Here is a 15,961-nt window from a genome sequence, read left to right as displayed (position 1 = left end):
TGGGTCGGCTTGTGGATCATTTGTTAAAATCAGTCTCAATGGTTATGCAACATTTATGAACAATTTGTAAGACTATTTTTAAATACCCTAAAGTCCATTTGGTAGGCTGAATACTTCTTCCATATTGAAACATCAGAACTTTCCTTACTATCGCCACGAGTCTCCGGCTGGGTTGTACTGGTTGACGGTTTTGCCTTGTGAGTGATCGTGATTGTTACATTAGATGTGATAGGGTATGTCACCTGCATCGGCTTCGCACCTGAGTTTCTAGTGACAGGTATGTTTATTGCTTAGAGCGTTTTACTAGCAAGAGCCCTAGTACTGATTGCAATTCTACTGGCTGGGAATTTACTAGTAATAGTGAAGGCAAAGGCCGCCGCGCGGACTTCTCACGTCTCTCCAGTAGGTGTTGAGGCGATGGTTCCTGATGACTTGAGATCATTAGCAACTGAAAAGGCATGCAGATGGTCATTCTAATTAGGGTCTTTATCTGCTACTGTGTTATCGCCTGATATCTAAGAAGCAAGCTCCTACAATGGTTCAGATAGCGAGCAAACTAGCCCTAGGTACTCCTACTGAGTCAAAATTGGAAAAGGATTGCCAGAATCTCCAAAGTCAATATTATAGCAATATACCAAATAGTCAATATGGACTTTGCCGTAGATGCGAGGTCCCTCGATCTCTAGTTTATATAATATTTTACTCCTGATGTGCAGTTGATGAGCCGTATACTTTACGCTTGATAAGTTGATCACGCAACAAGCTGCGGTCTTCCTTGATTTGGTGACTTCACCAGCAGGCATAAAAAGAGAATGGCAGGCTGCGACACCATTTGGAGTCAAAAACCAGTATAATAGAACACAGAACCTGCCACACCTCAAGCCAGATCCACAGCACGTTATCCAATACGCTCAACGCGCACTTCAAGGAGTGAATCAATCAGTCATCGGAAAGGGTAAGGGCTCTGTGGCGAAGGACAAGATTGCTTAGACTCGCCTGTCGGGTTTCCCTCACTGCTCCCTAGAATCCCCTCTTTGACTACACCCAGTGACATTGCTCCGTGAAGTGTTTCCGGGGGCTACCATGTCACTACTGTCCATCCCCCTGTTGCGGGGCCGACGTCCGTGTTGAACCCCCCGATCCTTCCTTTCCCCTCAGCGTTTCTCCGTCTTCCAATTTTGTTCTTGTTACCCCGGTTAGTCTGGAGCTTTGCGCACGGATGTCGACTGATGATAGGTCACTCTTATCAAATTCTCTTTCTTACTCCACTATGCAATTTTTCCGCAAGACTTCTCTATCCCGACCGGAGGGCGAAGCAGACAAAACATGGCCAGCCATTGCCATGGGCTTCTTTGTTGCATTCGGAGGAGTACTATTTGGTTACGGTGTGGCCCTATGCTTATTGTACAACCTCTCCCAAAGCTGACTTCTTGTCCAGATACTGGAACAATCTCAGGCATCCTCTCTATGCCCTACTGGCAGAAAATCTTCAGTACTGGCTACATGGACTCCGATGGCAACCCTTATATTACTACTTCCCAAGAATCAACTATTGTCTTGATCCTTTCTGCAGGCACCTTCTTCGGAGCTCTAATCACAGCCTTATTCAGCGATTATCTCGACCGATGACCTGGTCTTATTATTGCCTGCTAGGTGTTTAACCTTAGTGTTATTCTTCAAACGATTGCTACTGCTATCCCAATGTTCATCGCCGGCAGATTCTTTGCCGATATCGGCGTCGGCATCGGCGTCGGCATGGCCTCGGCAATGAGTATGCTTTCTTATCCTATAATCCTCAGCTCTGGTGACTAATTGGTCTCATCCAGTCCCCCTCTATCAGTCCGAAACTGTTCCCAAATGGATCCGAGGTGTGATCATCGGGGTCTACCAGTGGGCTATAACGATCGGCCTTCTGCTGGCTGCGGTCGTCAATAATACTACGAGTATGAGAAATAATACGGGATCCTATCGTATCCCGGTTGCCGTCCAGTTCGCTTGGTCGCTTGTCTTGTGCTTTGGAATGCTGGTTCTTCCCAAACTACCTCGGTTTCTTATTAAGAAAGATCAGCTAGAGAAGGCTGCTTGCTCTCTCGGCGAACCCGCCGTCTTCCATCCGATCACCCTGCCTTGAAGGCTGAGTTGGCCGAGATCCAGGCCAGCTATAATTATGAGAAGAGTCTTGGAGAAGCGTTCTGGTTAGACTGCTTCCGCCCGCCTCTGCTGAAACGCCAGTGTACGGGCATGGCTATTCAGGCTTTGCAGCAACTTAGTGGGGTGAACTTCATTTTTACGTAAGTAGAGCCATTCCGAACTGAGAAGATTCAATGACTAACTAAGACTTCGTATTGCATTAAATACTTCCAAAATTCTGGAATCTCAAGTGGCTTTGTGATATCTATGATTACCTCTGCTATATATGTTACCTCGACAATCCCTGGCATGTATGCGATTGATCGGTGGGGCCACCGACCTCTTCTCCTATTGAATGCTAGATTATTATTTTATTTAATTTATATATTATCTTTTATTATAGTAGATTTATTTTAAACTTTCAATTATAATTTTAACCTGTAACTAAAATCTTATTAAGATATCCACTATTATTCTAACCCTGCTTCTACTTATAATATTTATCTATTTCAAAGTAACTGGCGTAGAGCCTTAGGAGTAAGTGGCTTTCGAGGTTTTGCAGCCTCTTGTAGGACGTCTTTAAACAAGGTTTTAGACTATACTTCTAATTCAAATCTAGACCGCCAGCGGCTGAGTAAATCTCCTACATCCAATTAACATCAGGTTCCGTCATCATAGCACCCTCTCGATCGTGCGAAAATCCAATCTTTTCATTATCCCCCGTGAATCATCGGCACGTCGGTGGCTGCTATAGGGATCGAGAGGAGACTTTAACTTTAGGGCTAGAAGTGCACCTTTATACCTGCTAAGTAAGTGGCTTGGGAAAATGATTGTTTAATTACGTTAACCATTTTACTATTTCTGGCAGTCTTACCTTTCAAGTAATAAGAAAATATTAACAGTAGATATATAATAAACCTCTCGGATAGTATATATAAGAACTATTATCCCTAGCCCTTTAAAGTTTTAATTTTCTCTGACTACTTTTTATTTAAAATCTATTATTAAGATTAAATAAGCTTTACCCTCTGGATCAATACTCGGTTCAGTCCTCCCTGTTACCATGTCTTACCGAACTAAGCCTTGCTTCGTTGGTTCTTTTAAAGGGTGGGATGACAAGGCGCTGGAACATCCTAGTTTGCGATACTTGAGCAACTTCAACACTGACTTCTGCGAGACCAAGGTCTCCCAGTCGGGGCCGCATACTAAGTGGTTCACGCAGGATTTTGAGTTCCAAACCCAAAGCGGGCAGACCCTCAGAGGAGAGGAGGCCTGGAAGAGGCTAATTCATACAACCCGGCTCTATGACAAATTTTCAATAGAGCCTCTCTCTGCTTTTATCCAGGATACGGAAGACGGATATAATGGCATGGTGTATGCGAATCTATACACTAACTTCGTAAAGCCAGGAGAGAAGAACTGTTCGGATAAAAGGGGAATCAATTGGGAGCTACGTGTGAGTATCGTTTAGGATGTGCAGATACGCCAGCCAAGTACTGAACGTGACTTAGATTCCGAGGGCTTATTATCTTACTTTTGTAAAGGATTCCAGCGGGCTACACGGCCTGAAAGTCAGTAACCTGGTTGTCATTGGGGATGCCTTAGGCACTATGGCGGTAGCGGTTCGCAAGGGGATAGTTTCGCAGGAGAATGCATTTAAATTTTAGGTGAACACAATGAACCCATACTTTACATACTAAATTGCTCTCCTATCTGTTGCTGTCCCTTTTTCCTTCCACCGTATCTCGGAGAATTGCTGCTCGTGACCGAACAATCGCCTCCACCTTGATCCGCTGCGTCTGCTCTTGAACGTCACACCCGGGGAGATATCAGTAGGGCAAATAGTCTGGTTCGTGTCTTTGCAGGAACCTTACAATACTGGAGTGTTATTGGCTTCAGTTAGGATGTGTTTGGACAAGTAAATCTCCGATACAGAGCAGTTGAGACTTATGATCTTTGTCCGGCATGTTCCGGCTTGATCTCCGCAGGAAGACGGAAGGAATTGGGAATGTGAGACTATCAAAAAGATCTATCATACTTAGCATAAAACCACCATACTTTCTTCGCATTTCAAGCTTACTTGGACTTTCAAGTATAAGAATTCCATTTTCTATATCATTTTGGCTGGTCTAGACAAACCTAGGACTTGAGGTGCGGGGGTCCTGTAATTGGCTTTCCGATGGGGAATTCCACTGTGATTTGCTCACCTACTACTATCTTAGAAGCTTAGCCAGCCACGGTTTGGTAATCGGTTCGGTGACTGTCTGTAGTCCTTGAATTTCGAGATAACAGTGCTAGAAGTCTCGAAGTCACGTCGAATGTTCCAGATAACAGTTTTTTAACAATATGAAGATTGATATTGGAATGATCATGTTGTAATAAGCTCATGCAAGCCGGCCGACATTGTATCAAGTTTTGCCACTGACTTGATTAGTAATTCGAACCGGCCTCCTGTGACTTGTAATATATAAACTGTGTACCATATGAAGGCATCTTACTGCTTAGACTTAAAGTATATTACTTAGTAAATCCTTAAAATTTAAAAAATAGAATTCTTACGGAAAATATTATAAATTAAGACAATTAATTAAATAAAAACCCTATACTTTTTTTTAAAAAAAAAAGATATCTTTAAATAGTCCTTTTTATAGGAAATATTTAAAATCTTTATACTAATTACTAACTAAGCTAGATCTTATATAATAGCTATAATAAGAAGAATTTCCCCTCTTGTATGACTTTTTCACCTAAAATTTAGTATAATCCATCTGTCTTACCCTTTTGTATGTGTCTCACGGTTTTGTGCCTAACTAAGCTTGCTTAGTTGCCGTCCCCCCCCCCCCCCTGCTCGAGCCAACGGGTACATTTAAATCATAAATTCTCCACAGCCTGTGGATACCAGTAGTGCGAAAAAAAAAAAACTCCAATTGGCTTTGTTATCTCAACCCCTGCAGAGCAACAGTCGTTTATTGGCTCAATCATGAGTGTGGTTCTCATGAGTTATGAATCCATGCCGCATTCAAAATGGGATTCACTTGAGAGTTGTATAGGGTAGTACTGATTGCAAATGGATTTGCAAAGTGATTACGGAAAACTGTCCAAACTGCTTTATATAGACATGAATCAGCGAAACGGACTTTTAATTACTAATTAAGTTCACGTGTTGAGTGTTCTCACAATCGAAGACCATGAACAAGGTGTGTTCGCGAGCCACTGAAAGTGCTTTTACAATAACAACGTTCGGAGGCGGTTAGGAGTTCATGTCACCTCCGTCATCAAAAATATTTCACAACGCCAGGGTTACTGTGCCTAGAGAAGGTGTTCTGCCTGTGTTCGTAAATCAGGTTCTGCCAACGCCGACATGCATGGATTCTGGGATGGTGGGCACAGATGGATTCGAGGACGATGTCGATTGCGCAACATAGCTGTTGGAATATGCAAATTCAAATGCAAGGTAGGGCTGTCTTGGAAAAGGAACTGATCGGCCTTGTTCGCGGAAAGAAGCTCATCCGCAATGCTGCCCAATCGTGACTGTCAAAGAATTGCAACACTGGCTGGGCGCTCAAATCAAAAGTGGCATTGGATATTCATGGCTCCACGTCAACCTGCAGTGGCTGCAGTTCGTCACCAACACCATATTCTCCCCTTCATCAATGGTCTATCTTCCACCTCTGTCTCACTGTGATAAGGGACCCTGACCAGCTGAAAAGCAGGCTCGCGCTTGGCATTCTCCACTCGTGACCATAAATGGTAGGAGCCTTGTTCTGGACTATTGGTGGCTGCTTAATATTGCTTGCTATCACATTGGCAATTGATTCTTCAGTCTCAATTCAGAAATGTTTCTGGCCATCGCTCCACACCGGTCGACGACAGTCAATCTTCTCAACTGATATGACCCCACAGAGCAGCCTGGTCAAAATATGTGGCAATATGCCCAGCAATTGACAGCCCTGAAGTTAGGCTATATCCCATGAAAAAACACACAGGACCTCTATCTCTTCTTACCTACCAACGTGTATCTGTTGCATCTAACAATTACATGTTTCTTTTCGAGCCTGAGCTCCAGTGTTCCATCCGATCACAATGACTATGAGCCTCCGGCTTCTCTTGTTAGCCGTCATGGCAACAGCTGTCAGCGCTGCAGATGATGCCGAATTCGCTTTCAATCTCCTCTCAGATATTGCACCGTAAGTCAACTGCGATTTTTTGCGCTGAGTACGCGACTTACAACGGTGGTGCTTCAAGAGTTCTTGCGCTTTTCGGCGAGCAATTTGCGAGACAATTTATGAGCGAAAGCTTGACTTGGTACGACCACCTCATCTTCGCCATGGTGCCATTAGGCATTCTTACTGCAATTACGGGCGCCATCCGGGTCCACGGACCCCAAGTAGCGAGATCATTCATCGGACGCGCGCGAGAAACTCGGGCGTTGTCTGAGATTGAGCTGATGTCTTCAACATCTCAAGAAGTCTGCGAGCTCTTTAATGGTAGCTCGATTATCCGCGCGATGGGACGTCCCAAGATCACACAATTCCTCATTTTCCCGGAACGTTACGACACCCTTGAGGGAAGTTACAAGAAGTTCGACTTTCCATCGAGAGATACTGAGCCAGTTTCTGAGCCAAAGGATAGTTCATGTGGAATCCATTCCCTTGGAAGTGCTATCTCAAAAGACGTCGAACTCATGAAGTTTGGAAGTAGGTGAACCATGCTTTTCATGTCAATTTTTGCTAATCATTATGGGAATAGGATACCAGAGCCGCAGCACTGCCTTATTCCAGGAATACTTCGAGCGTACCCTCAGATTCTTTGGCAGCATAACGAGTCGCGAGAAGACACCACAGTCAGATACAGAGGAGCAAAAGCCCAAAGCTAGTACGGATGCAAAGTGGTACAATAACGACCTCAAAGCTATCTCGCAGCCAGCCGAGCCGCCACAAGGGCCACCAAATTTGCAACTGAATCTTACATCCGATTACGAAGATCAAGGTTGGTTCACGAAAGGAGGGGAAATCATTTTGGCTGCCATTGTTGCACTTTTCCTACAAACCAGTGTCATTGCTTTTGCTGGTGTTACGACATATTATTTGAGCCCCAGGTACCCTGATTTACTAGAGTCCAAAATTTATGGGTTTCCTTGCTATGTTGCGGGATCGTTTCTTCTCTCGATTGGCACGGGACTCTGTTCAATTATCGTCGAGCACAGCACCATTGAGCATTGCTGGGAGTTGGCAAAAGGTGTCGAGAGCCCGAAGGGTGATGCCCTCATGAAGAAGGGCCAGCCGCGACTAGTATGGGTCCAGCAAAACCAAACCGTCAACGATCAAGGCTTCAGTGGTTTTGTGATCTTAGCTGGTGCAAAGCCACGCGTCATTACTTCGAGGCGAAATCCTCTCAAGAGACCCCAGTCCCAGACAGGTCTGAAACCACAAAGCTCACAGGGCACTGCAGTTTCTAAGACTTCAAATGTCGAAGAGGAGCAAGATGTACGTCATTTTCGTATTCAAGACGACTTAATGTGTCATTTCTAACATGATTCTAGAGCTTTTGGGAGTGGCTAACCGTTGCCGCTGCCCTATCCGCAGGCATTGGGTTTACAGCCCAATTCATGGGCCTGCGTGGCCTTGCATTCCCATGTTCCATTGCCCAACTTCTGGGAATTTTTGTCATGGCTCTCGTACGAGCCGGCGTGCGTAGACGCTTAGGACGAGTCCCGGTGAACTTCCCTGCGCTCTCCGGACACGAACTTGACTTTCTTGCCACGCAGATTGCCCTTTCCCCTAAGTTCCGAAATTTCCTTTGGTATAGCAAAGAAAAGGTTGGGCTGCTGGAGACAGAACGGCCGCGCACTGAACCTTGCCAGTGGAAGATCAGTGCCCCAGACCCTGGACAACCTACACCCTTCTTGTTTCGAACACCGGAAAAGCTCATGAAGCTTGAATCACCTGAGCACAGTGGCTTAAAGGACGACACGTCGCCATCCAGTCAGCAACTAGTGAGAGTGAGGGAAAGATTAGGTGACCTGTGCACCTGGGCGTCTAGGTCTTCAGAGAGTGCCTTATCGCTCGCCCAGTCCATCGAACTCTTCATGAACACATTTTTCTTAAAGTCCACAGAAGACGAGGAGGACGTCGAAAATGATCAAGCGATGAAATCTTTCAAGTGGTTGATTGAAGCTACCAAACCCACCACTACCAAGACATATGAGGAGCATGACTTCATCCAAATTCCTATCGAGATTCGTACCGAGGGAAACAAAAAGAATTGGAAAGTGGATCTTGGAAAAATAGATGCCGCACTTTCTTTGTGGATGGCTACAATTGAGAAGGAAAGGTCTCATGACACAACCCAGACAAGTGAACCAGTGGATAGTGTCAATTCCGCCGATCAACCCCCTTCTGAGTGGAGACGCACCAAGGTTGGCGATGACCCAAAGTACAGCTTTTGTCGCATTGTAGGAGACAACCTGGAAGACGAGGCACTCAAGCGAGATATCTCTTGGTGGGTTGATAGTTTTGTGGCTGAGCAATGTGACCCGTGGGGGCAAGGGAATGTTGAAGATTACAACGAGCAACGTTGGAACCCAGCTAGGAACAATAGCGTGGATCTCGTGATTGGGTTTAGTGGAACATCAGACAACGGTATGCTCATTCCTACTCATGACGAGAGCAAAACAGATCTCCTAACATGTATAGCTATTGCGCGGGAGCTTGCTATTGTTTCGAAAGCTCCCCTCTCGGTGATCCTGGCTCAACATCTATTTACAAGCTTTATGTGGAGTATCGCCAGCCGACTTCCCCAGAATATACTCACTAAGGACCAACACGAAATCATCGTCGACGGGTCTCAGACGTTCGACTCATACAGCTTTGGACGAACCTGGCTCCGGGTTAAGTTTAGTCACCGCAAGCTCAGTACTATTGTTCGCAAGATGGAATCTTTCGGCCTGGGAAGTTCGACTGACATACTTCTCTGTATGATCCCGGCCCTCAGTTCTCAGAGAATACTGCCTAGTCAGGAGATACTGAAGTGCATGCCTCGTGTTGGTCCAGGGCAGGGATGGGGCGAAGTCGCAATCTGCTACAAGAAGCTCTTGGAAACAGTCAAGGTTGGCAAAGTTGCGGAAGATGACCGATTCAATGCTTCCATATTCACGGTGGCAATGGATTTCGTTTTTCTTGCTACTGAACCCTATGATGAACTAATAAAGCCGTCGACAGAGCTAGATGAAGAGCTCGAGAACCTTGTTCAGAGTCTCATCGGGCCTAGATTCTCAGGTATCATGGAAAAGCTTGTGCCGTTTTATCGTCTTCAACGACGCCAAAAAATGCTTCGTCGCATGCTCCAGAGATTTAAGACACTAGAAGGCATGTCGCAATGTCTTGAGATCTTTGAGGGGGATGACCCACTAGATGAAATATTTGCAACGAACGTGGTGGGCTTCACTCCCAATCATCTCAAGGCCCGTAGCACTACGGAATTTATGGACGTAAGTCTCACAACAGAAACATAACTGGTAGATATCTTGCTTATGGTTTAAAAGTTCATTCGTTCTATTAGAAGAACGATCAGAAAAGGTGGTGAGTCATTTAGTCCTTCTGTTTGTATAAACTCCCATAGCAAGGTAACTAAATTGCTCTCCTTCTAGAAAAGGATTCGGAGGAACGAGATATCTTCGGTTGCACCCCTTACTACTATTACTGTCTTCTTGAAGATATGTTTCATCTTTCATTCTTTCTCTGGACCTTGCAAAAGAGAGTTTGGGGACTGCCTAGGCTAGTTGACAATCTTGGCCGCAGCCCCATTCACATTGCTGCCCGGGAGGGAATGCACCAGAGTCTCGAAAGAGTGTTTGAAGAGCTAAGTGACGAGGGCAAGCGGCACGTAGCGCGTGCCAGCGGGTTTGACGGCATGACCTATCTTCATCTGATAGCAAGAAGCGGAAATCTGGATTGTCTTAAGTTGATAACGCCATGGGTAAAGCCATTACTTTCTAAGCCGGATTCCTGGGGTCGCCAACCACTTCACATCGCGGCAAAGTTTGAGAATTACGATTTCGCCCTCAAACTTCTGGAAATGGGAGCTCGTTTCGATCAGGTTGATGAGACCGGAAGAACCCCTGTTGACTATTACGTTGACCGGAGGAAAGATCGCAGCGGTAAACCAGATGAGGCGCCCCTAGGAACAAATCTTTTTGAAAAGTTCTTGGAACTTGCGATGGAAGATCCACACCGCCTGTATAGCAATGGGAAGACCTTCCTTCACAGTGCTATCGAGATCTCAGACGAACGCACCATTTACAAGCTCCGTCAAAAGTTTGACATTGAGGCGCGAGACAATGACGGGCGGACAGCTCTCCATTACGCAGTTTTGGCTGGTCGGAGATCCATGGTACAGTCACTCATCAAAGAGAAACTTTGTGATCAGGGGATGACAACTGTTAATACATTAGCCCGCGACTCGCATAACATGACGCCACTCATGATGGCGGTGAAAAATGATTTGGTTGAAGTTGCAGAACTACTACTGGACTGGTTGGGTCTGAAAAGCGCCTACGAAAATGATGAGCATGGCAGGACTATGCTTCATTACGCTGGTGGTGTGGATATAGCCAAGTGTTTGATTGCAAAAGGTTGGAGCCCATTAACTACGGACCCGGATGGACGAACCGCACTGCACGTAGCCATTTCTGCGAGAAATGAATCCGTGGCGGTATATCTCTTCGGAGTAGACCAAGTCCAGAAAGACCCTTTCGACAAACACAATGAGTCTTTACTTGTTACAGCATGTAAATCTGGCGCCTCTGCAGTAGTGCCTCAAATCATTTCAAAGTTTCCCCATATAATCAACGACAAAGATGAACAACATCACCTGCCGCCCATCTCATGGGCTTGCCGGAACGGACACAGCGAGATCGTCAAAACCTTAGTTGACCACAACAAAATTGACGTGAATATGGCTGTCGAGCTACCAGATCGAGACTCTTATGTACGATTCGAGGGCTACACTCCATTACACTTTGCTGTACAAGCAAAAAGCGAACTTTGCGTTAAACAGATTCTTCGACATCCAGACATAAACCTCGGCCTTAAGAATAAGTATGGTCAAACACCACTACAAATGGCTCTGGATGGTGATTATCAAGAGACTGCCAAATTACTGCTACAAGACAAACATACCACCGACGAAGAACGGATGAGATTCATTAAAGTCTTTGTTTACCGTTCGTCTAGTGTGTTTTATCACATTGTTTCAGATGTACTGGGAAGCTTTGAGGACAAAAGCCTAGTTCATAAGTTCATGCTATGGCTTGCTGATGGTTTAGCGACCACCCACCTTCCGACTTCACTCACTCTATTTGGAGAGCGTCTCAAAAAGGGCCCTTGGAATGATTTGAGCCTGCCGTATCATGTTGCTATCCTCCTTGACGACGTTGATTTGGTGAAAAGGTTGAGAGAGCACCATGTAAACGATGACACCTACGACGAAGACAATTGGTCTTGGGTGGACTATGCTAGACGATATGACCGAAACAACAAGTTTACGAGCCTTGTACGCAATATGCAATCCTTACAGGTTAAAGCAAAGCCCACAGCGTTGGTATCAACCGACCTCCCCAACAGTATCGAGATTACTGCTTGCCGAGCTCATGGTCACATAAATTGCTCTCAGGCGCACGGTGAGATATCTTTATTTCTCCAAACTTTTAGGTTAGACGCTAATTATTAAAAGATGTCAGGGTTACCGAGGAAATAGAAGACGAGAAATATGTATGCATACGTAGTAAGCATTGCGTTTCTCCGGATGACAAGTCCTTCTACTTCGAGATCAAAATCCATAATGATTCGCCTTCTCAGTAAGCCACAACTCACTTCTTCAGTCGCGTTCATCCAATTAATCGTCTATATAGCATTGTGGGTATTGGATTTCGCGGCTCGCACGACGATGAGGCTGAGTTTCCTGGCTGGGAACATCGATCATGGGGCTATCACGGTGACGATGGGGGGCTATACATCGAGGGCAGTCAAGCCAACCCAAGCTCGGACTTTGGAGAGAGTGGAACGTTTGCTTCGGGTGATGTCGTAGGAGTTTGCTTGAACACCAAGACAGGAAAAGGCTTCTGCACGCGAAACGGAAAGACGTTAAAGATGGGTGAGTCTTATCATAACAGAGAAGTGTGCCATGTCTTTTAGGCCACTAAACTAACTGCAAGATAGGGAATGCTTTCAAACTGCCAGACAGAAGATTCAACCATGGAAAACTATATCCTTGTGTTGGGCTCGTTCTTGGACGTAGGGGCAAGGGGCTTCATTTCACTGTCAACTTCGGTGATCTCCAACTGCACCCTTTTAAATACCAAGGCAGTTTGGAATTTGACTAGATTTCTGCTGTGTGATAAGAGACGGTTTGTTACTAGTCAGGGTTATTATTTTGTTAAGGTAGTATACTATTTATTCTACTTTTAGTGTAATACTACTTATAGATAGTAAATCTCTGTAATGCTTAGCTAGGACTCTTGCTTTATAATATTTTAATAGTTTAAATTTTCATTCATTACAAACTTTGAGGTTCTAGCGAAGAACGAGTATTCGCCGCCTTCGCGTTGGGGATTGGTCTGTTAAAAGATCGGAGGTTCAAGTTATAATGCAACCCCGAAAACCTTCACGTTTGCCAAAACGAGTCTGCGAAATGGTTAATAATTCGTTCGCGGCGCTTTGAGTGCTTGAATGAACTACATAGTTTGGCAAGCCTCTGGTTTCCCCTCTTCTAACGTGGCGCTATATGATTTGTCACCTTACGCTTGAAGTTTGCTAACCAACACCCGAATATCGACTTTCATTCACTGCGAATGAATACACTACAGCATCAACCAAATTCGACATAACGGAAAACACTGGACCTGATGTAGCTGAGACGGTCTCGTTGCCTATGTACATAATTGTCCATCAGGTGAAATTCCCTGGATCTTTCCCCGCTCATTCTCGTCACCCGGCTATTGCGTCCGATCACTCAACAATGCATATACATTCGACAATGAAGTATGCCCACCATCCATAATCATAAATGCTCTTCCTGACGGGCGAAAAGAGTCAGTTTCCTCCGCTCTTGACTTACCATTGTCGTGGTTTAGCCGTCCCACAGGTGGGGTCTACATTGAGGTTTGTCATTCCACTCTAGGATAGCAAGCTCAAGTATGCTGGTTTGCAGGGTTAACTGATAATCTTCCAGACCGCTTACAAAATACACAACTCGGTATTACAGAAAAGGCTTTGTAGTCTAGAATTAGACAGTTGGTTATATGTAGGTGGAAAGGTACTTTTCGTTGAACAGGGACTCCCTCAAATTGAGTTATGAACTGGAATGCTTGCCCCACGGAGGATAATGCGAGAAGCGGTCGGCTTGGAAACATGAATCGTAGAATAAGTGGGAATGTGAGCCATGCTCGTAGCACAAATATCCATATTATAAATACAAGGGTGACAAACCAAAAGAGGCACATAAATGTGATGGGCATCTTGATAGTATTTGATCTCACGACACCAAGGAGGACAGCGGAACTAAGATTATTATTTAAGAATGCACCTTGGGACGCAATGCCGGTACTTCAAGTGAGCTTTATTGCCAGCAGATAAAGCTACCTTCTGGGAGGAGAGATACTCTTAAGTAGGGATCTGTCCATTACCTTTCCCTACTACAAGGCTATGCTTCTTCCCTATATCGGGCTTAGTAGCCCAGAATCTTGTTTACCTCAGACACTAGACTCTCCTTCTCCTTAGTTGTCTCTGAAGTGCTGAAAGGGCTTAAACCCATCGCTCGCTTCCCAGAGTCACTCAGAATGTCCTCGGTGGTGGCCTTGTCAGAGAACTCGGACTCTCCGGCACCACCGGGGAAGTCAGGCGGAGGAATTCCCTGTAGGAAGGCGTCCCTCTGTTGCGCGACGTAATGCTGAGAATAGTTAGCAAAGGCTCTTCTCGAAGGGTATAAAACGTCATACCGCGTTGCTGGGAGTCAATGGGACCGATGGGATATAGAAAACGCAGGCATCTACATCGCCTGTATTGTTGTTCTCTGTACCGTGGATAGTGTCCGCGCTCCAGAACACTGCAAAAGTTAGCGTTATCTCGCTTTGCTTCAAGTTAACCAATTAACAAAACTCACCGGTATCACCGGGCTCAACAGTAGGATATGGGATCATGGTCTCGCTCAATCGGAGGTGAGGGTGGTGGTCGGGGTTGTGCTCCTGTGCTGTTCCAGGGTTGGCGCCGTGAAGGAAGACGTTGCCATCGTCATCATCAAGAGAGAACTTCCATCCATCCAGGGAACCGTTTCTAGTAGGCTTAAAGAATGGTCGAAGCATCCAGTAGGCTGTAGAAGGCTGCAGAATAGGATGGACAACCAGTGTTCCTAATCTTGTTAGCGACTCGTTCATCTATTAAACCTTGTATAAGTACCTTGTTGAGGTCCATGGCGAGATAGTCCGAGCCAGCCCTGGAAGGTTCGGAACACGGAACATCCTCCTGGTCCGTCGTACATGTTCATGTTGGCGTCAAGTCGACCAGTGAGATCCCATGGGTTATACTCGTCCCACTGTGTAATGTCAGCTACACTCCGGCTTCAGAAGCTTCCATCATTATCATACCTTTCCTTGGAAGATCTTTCGGTAGACGTGATTGTAGGATTTGTCCTCCCACCTTTCAACACCTCCGCCATCTACATGGGGCGAAAGGGCAAATTGGGTATCTCCAGGGGGACGAATCTGAACTCGGTCGCAGTATGAAAGGGGAGTGTTGAGATCAACTGTCAAAATCAGGTCAGCTCTCGTATCAGCCCAAGTTGTATTAGAGTGTGCTTACTCTTTTGATCAGCATCAGCAGTATAGAACTGGTTCATCCACGTCTGTGTAGCAAGCATGTTGGGGTGCGATCGAGCCTTGACCTGGGATGGACTCCAGTAGGACTCATAAACAACCTAACAAATGGAGATTAGACTCAGTTTTAAAAAAGCATGAGTAATTATTGGACACCAACCTTCTTATCTGAGTCCGCAGGGAAACCCTTGAAGGCATGTCTCGAGAAGTAGCCACGGACATCTTCAAGAAGCGCTTCGGTAGAGTCCTTGGGCATGACGCCTCTGATAACAGCGACGCCAGTCCTTCGAACAGCCTCAATACTGGAGGAGGGTACAGTGTTGGCTTGGATATCGGAGAATTGGACCTGAGGAATGATCTGTTGTTTTATGTTCTATTAGCACCGAGTCTTGTCTTGGAGACAGAAAGACAATTGGCTCATGAACTTACAGCTTCCCTTTTCGTAGCAACCTCTTCGGTTCGGACCTTGAGAACCTCAACTAGATCATCCCACGACTTTTGGATCTGCTCTTCGAACCCAGTGGTAAGTTGTCGCTTGAGATCTCGGTATCTATCAGGGAGCGGCTCGGCCTTTCGACCAGAGAATGATGTGAAAACAGACGAAATATCTCCCTCCTTCTTGTTCTTCCGGGTGGGAGGCACGGCCTCTGTTGCCATACGTCGTTTGTTGGTGATGGTTCCCGCACATTTGCCAGCCTGGAATGCAGGGCATTTCAGGCACTTTGAGGCTACGGATCTGGTTGAGAGGATGCTCATGGTCGTCTTAGATGTCTGTGAGATCTGGATTGAGATGATGATACTTACTCAGAGTTGGCGAGTCTTGGGCTCTTATAATCCCAACCTCTCCTCGGACTGGCTAGTATGAGGTAGTGGAATATACTACTCTTGACGTAACCATTGAGTTATTCAGGGCATCTTTCCTTCTGTTCCCTAATAAAACATGGAAGCTTTGTCTAGGTGGAG

At 45.6% G+C, this 15,961-nt stretch overlaps 4 protein-coding genes across 4 annotated transcripts; 3 read left to right on the top strand and 1 right to left on the bottom strand.

The window, feature by feature from the left end:
• Window positions 1-1,270: 1,270 nt before the first annotated feature.
• On the top strand, window positions 1,271-2,768 carry FOBCDRAFT_247519 (putative sugar transporter; the record flags this gene model as incomplete). The annotated part of the gene is made up of 7 exons (XM_059610805.1): window positions 1,271-1,385; window positions 1,439-1,554; window positions 1,654-1,771; window positions 1,827-2,104; window positions 2,134-2,291; window positions 2,382-2,456; window positions 2,750-2,768. The coding sequence occupies 7 exons, from the start codon at window positions 1,271-1,273 to the stop codon at window positions 2,766-2,768; spliced, it is 879 nt and encodes a 292-aa protein (XP_059464015.1).
• A 425-nt stretch (window positions 2,769-3,193) lies between these two features.
• FOBCDRAFT_153798 (uncharacterized protein) lies at window positions 3,194-3,797 on the top strand (the record flags this gene model as incomplete). Its single annotated transcript, XM_059608362.1, has 2 exons — window positions 3,194-3,586; window positions 3,642-3,797. 2 exons carry the CDS (start codon window positions 3,194-3,196, stop codon window positions 3,795-3,797), a joined length of 549 nt encoding a protein of 182 aa, XP_059464014.1.
• Window positions 3,798-6,195: 2,398 nt separating this feature from the next.
• FOBCDRAFT_125869 (uncharacterized protein) lies at window positions 6,196-12,511 on the top strand (the record flags this gene model as incomplete). Its single annotated transcript, XM_059607802.1, has 11 exons — window positions 6,196-6,317; window positions 6,376-6,827; window positions 6,880-6,924; window positions 6,985-7,580; window positions 7,673-8,771; window positions 8,826-9,623; window positions 9,779-10,726; window positions 10,814-11,782; window positions 11,863-11,986; window positions 12,041-12,282; window positions 12,348-12,511. Coding segments are annotated over 11 exons (5,559 nt in total), but the record flags the coding sequence as incomplete, so codon positions are not given.
• Window positions 12,512-13,854: 1,343 nt separating this feature from the next.
• FOBCDRAFT_236264 (uncharacterized protein) lies at window positions 13,855-15,754 on the bottom strand (the record flags this gene model as incomplete). Its single annotated transcript, XM_054703126.1, has 8 exons — window positions 13,855-14,076; window positions 14,126-14,232; window positions 14,290-14,535; window positions 14,583-14,718; window positions 14,771-14,928; window positions 14,985-15,099; window positions 15,159-15,356; window positions 15,428-15,754. 8 exons carry the CDS (start codon window positions 15,752-15,754, stop codon window positions 13,855-13,857), a joined length of 1,509 nt encoding a protein of 502 aa, XP_054559101.1.
• Between the last annotated feature and the right edge of the window lie 207 nt (window positions 15,755-15,961).

Source organism: Fusarium oxysporum, chromosome II, assembly GCF_013085055.1.
Source record: "Fusarium oxysporum Fo47 chromosome II, complete sequence".
In the NCBI taxonomy this organism is placed as follows: domain Eukaryota; kingdom Fungi; phylum Ascomycota; class Sordariomycetes; order Hypocreales; family Nectriaceae; genus Fusarium; species Fusarium oxysporum.
This window is presented reverse-complemented; position numbering and strand designations above follow the sequence as displayed.